At 37.4% G+C, this 2,697-nt stretch overlaps 1 protein-coding gene across 1 annotated transcript; it reads right to left on the bottom strand.

The window, feature by feature from the left end:
* Positions 1-769: 769 nt before the first annotated feature.
* On the bottom strand, positions 770-1,983 carry LOC5565775 (trypsin 3A1-like). Its single transcript, XM_001650095.2, has 3 exons — positions 1,722-1,983; positions 1,257-1,662; positions 770-1,196 (listed from the first exon to the last, which is right to left on the bottom strand). The coding sequence occupies exons 1-3, from the start codon at positions 1,955-1,957 to the stop codon at positions 1,035-1,037; spliced, it is 804 nt and encodes a 267-aa protein (XP_001650145.1). The 5' UTR covers positions 1,958-1,983; the 3' UTR covers positions 770-1,034.
* Positions 1,984-2,697: the final 714 nt, after the last annotated feature.

Raw genomic sequence — 2,697 nt, 5'->3', positions numbered from 1 at the left:
TTTTGAAGAAGTTTCCCTTGGTGTTTTCAAAATAATCAGATTTTTGAAGGGATTCAGTTTAGACACTCCTTAGAAATTTGTTCCAGCAAAACATTCGGAAGAAAACAAGATTTTCTATTTTTCAAAAGTTTACTTAATGATTGTATGATAAAAATTTTTGAACATTCTTCTTAAGATGAAGATGCAACGAAGCCCAACAACGAATTTTACAGAGCACAACCAGATAGTCGTTAAGGCTGAAAAATTGAACGATTGGTCAAACACAGTGATTTGAAAAATTCCTTAAGATGTTAAATGTTCAAAAAATATGGGACTGACTGATCCACGGAAGTATAGCTTGGGTGAAAAGTTTTGAAATAATAAGTAAAGAATATTGAAATTATTTAAACTATTATTAATTTGAGAGATTTTATCTGGTGCATAACTGTTAAAAGTATCACATTTCGTAATTATGAAATTGTGGATATTTGTAGTTTTCTGCCAAAATTGTATGCTCATTGCTCACAGGGAAACAAAGTTACAGCATGTCAAGGTTGAGCATTTTGTACGACTTTCACTACTATTCTCAACTCTTATCAATGAATGACTTCAAATTCACAGGGAAGATGCTAAGATACCACATATTTTGAAAGATAAATGTCAACCTGATGGTTATTTAATTTTTATATAACTGGTGAACGATGCACTGTGCGGTAATTTATAGCAGACATGAAAATTAAAAATATCCGTTGAAAATGGCCCAAAATCTACAAATGACTATAACTGCCGTTTCCCGCTATAAAACATTTTCAAATTAATGGAGAAGATGTTAGCATATACTATTAATGTTGATTGTATAACTGATGTTAATTTTTTCGTTACTAACAGTTTCTGGATCTCCGTGGTTTCTTTACAAAATATTGCAACACTGGTAGATTTCAGCAACGTACTCTACGTGTATGGGTAATCTTTTTCTATTTCAATATTATCAAAATATGATAAAGCTTATATTATTCAGAAGCTAAACCACCCAGCCTACTTTCAAAGCACAACCACTATCGCTCATATACAACCTCGTTCATAGTTTCGGCAATCCAGTCTACCGCACTGGTCACTCTTCCGTAAACGCCAGGAAAACCGGGTTCGGCACAACCCTTTCCCCAGGAAACCACTCCCGCCAGCACACCATTGCAAACCAGCGGTCCACCGGAGTCACCCTGAAATGCAAATTTCGATGATTTGTTGATTCACATCCCAGACCCATATCATCCACATACCTGACAGGAATCCTTGCCGCCTTCCTCATAGCCGGCGCAAATCATGCTTTCAGAAACGCCGCCATACTCCTTGTAAACTGTACTGCATTTCTCCTGATTGAACAGCGGAACGGAAGCAGCCCGCAAACTCAACGAGGACTCATTAGCATTTCTGGTGTTTCCCCATCCGGACACTTCACAGAGCGTTCCATCTTCGAAGGAATCACCGTGGGCGGGCAGAGAAATCGGTTGAATTCCTTTGCTCAGTTTGAGCGGTTCTTTCAGCTCTAGCAAGGAAAAATCATAGCTACTCCACGAGTTCTGCTTCGGGTGGAAGTAAATGTCGCGCACCTGGACCAAAATACCACCGGATCGTACCTCGGTGGAACCAGCTCGTATTTTAAGCACCGATGCATTGGTAATTCCTCTGTGATGAGTAAAGAAAGATAAGTGAATGAAGACGATTTCAGTGAATTCAAATCATACTTAGTACAGTGGGCTGCCGTTAAGATCCACCTGTCGTTAAGAACAGAACCACCACAAAAATGTTGGTTTCGTTGCAATGATACTTGATACGGGTAGTCGGAAATGTTCACTGCAATACCGCCTACAATTCGACCTCCAGATTGGCCCGGTTTAGATCGCGCTGTGTATGATCCATATACTACTACCGCAAACAGTGTAACAGCTGCTGCTAATGTTCGAACCATGATGATAAGCATTCTGAAGCGTACAGAGTTTGGGTTGGCGAAAATTTTGGTTTTATACTAAAGTCACACCCACCGGGTGGTAGTGAAATTTGATAAGAACACGCCTTATAAATGAGCAAATTGGCGTTCTACAATACCACGGCCACTGCACAGCGGGCAGAACAATATAGCTAAACACCTTTACTGTTAATGTCAAGATCATACAACAATCGGTTTACTCGGGTTGTAAATAAAACGTTCGGACAAACACATTTTCTAAACAATGTTTTAAAATAATGCTATTCTTAGAACACGAAATCATAATTTTAATCTTTGAAAACACATAAGTTGAAACTACGATCAAAATCATACCAGAACGCCTTAATGAGATCATAAACCGTACACCATGGGCGAAATAATCACCATTTATCAACTTTTTGTTATATTATCTTTAAGAATTTGGATATTGTAAAATTAATTTCGACAAAATTAGTAATCTGTTGATATACATCAGCTTGCGTATTTGATTTTGTATTAAACAAAAATATGGACATAATTCCATCCCACCCATCCCATCAATGTTAAAAGCTAGTACAACTATTTCATTCCATTAAAAGCCAAAAATTTAGAAAATCGGTTCGAGCACTGCTGAGAACAAGCATTTTTATTTATTTATTGTCATCAATTATGTTTGTAGACCGTTACAGAGAGTTTCTTATGCGCTAGTTACACTACTACATTCAATTACCTAATTTTCCTTCTTAAGATAATGT

The sequence above is a fragment of the Aedes aegypti genome, chromosome 2 (genome assembly GCF_002204515.2).
Source record: "Aedes aegypti strain LVP_AGWG chromosome 2, AaegL5.0 Primary Assembly, whole genome shotgun sequence".
Lineage (NCBI taxonomy): Eukaryota > Metazoa > Arthropoda > Insecta > Diptera > Culicidae > Aedes > Aedes aegypti.
Note: the sequence above shows the minus strand (reverse complement) of the source record. Positions and strands in the feature narration are given on the sequence as shown.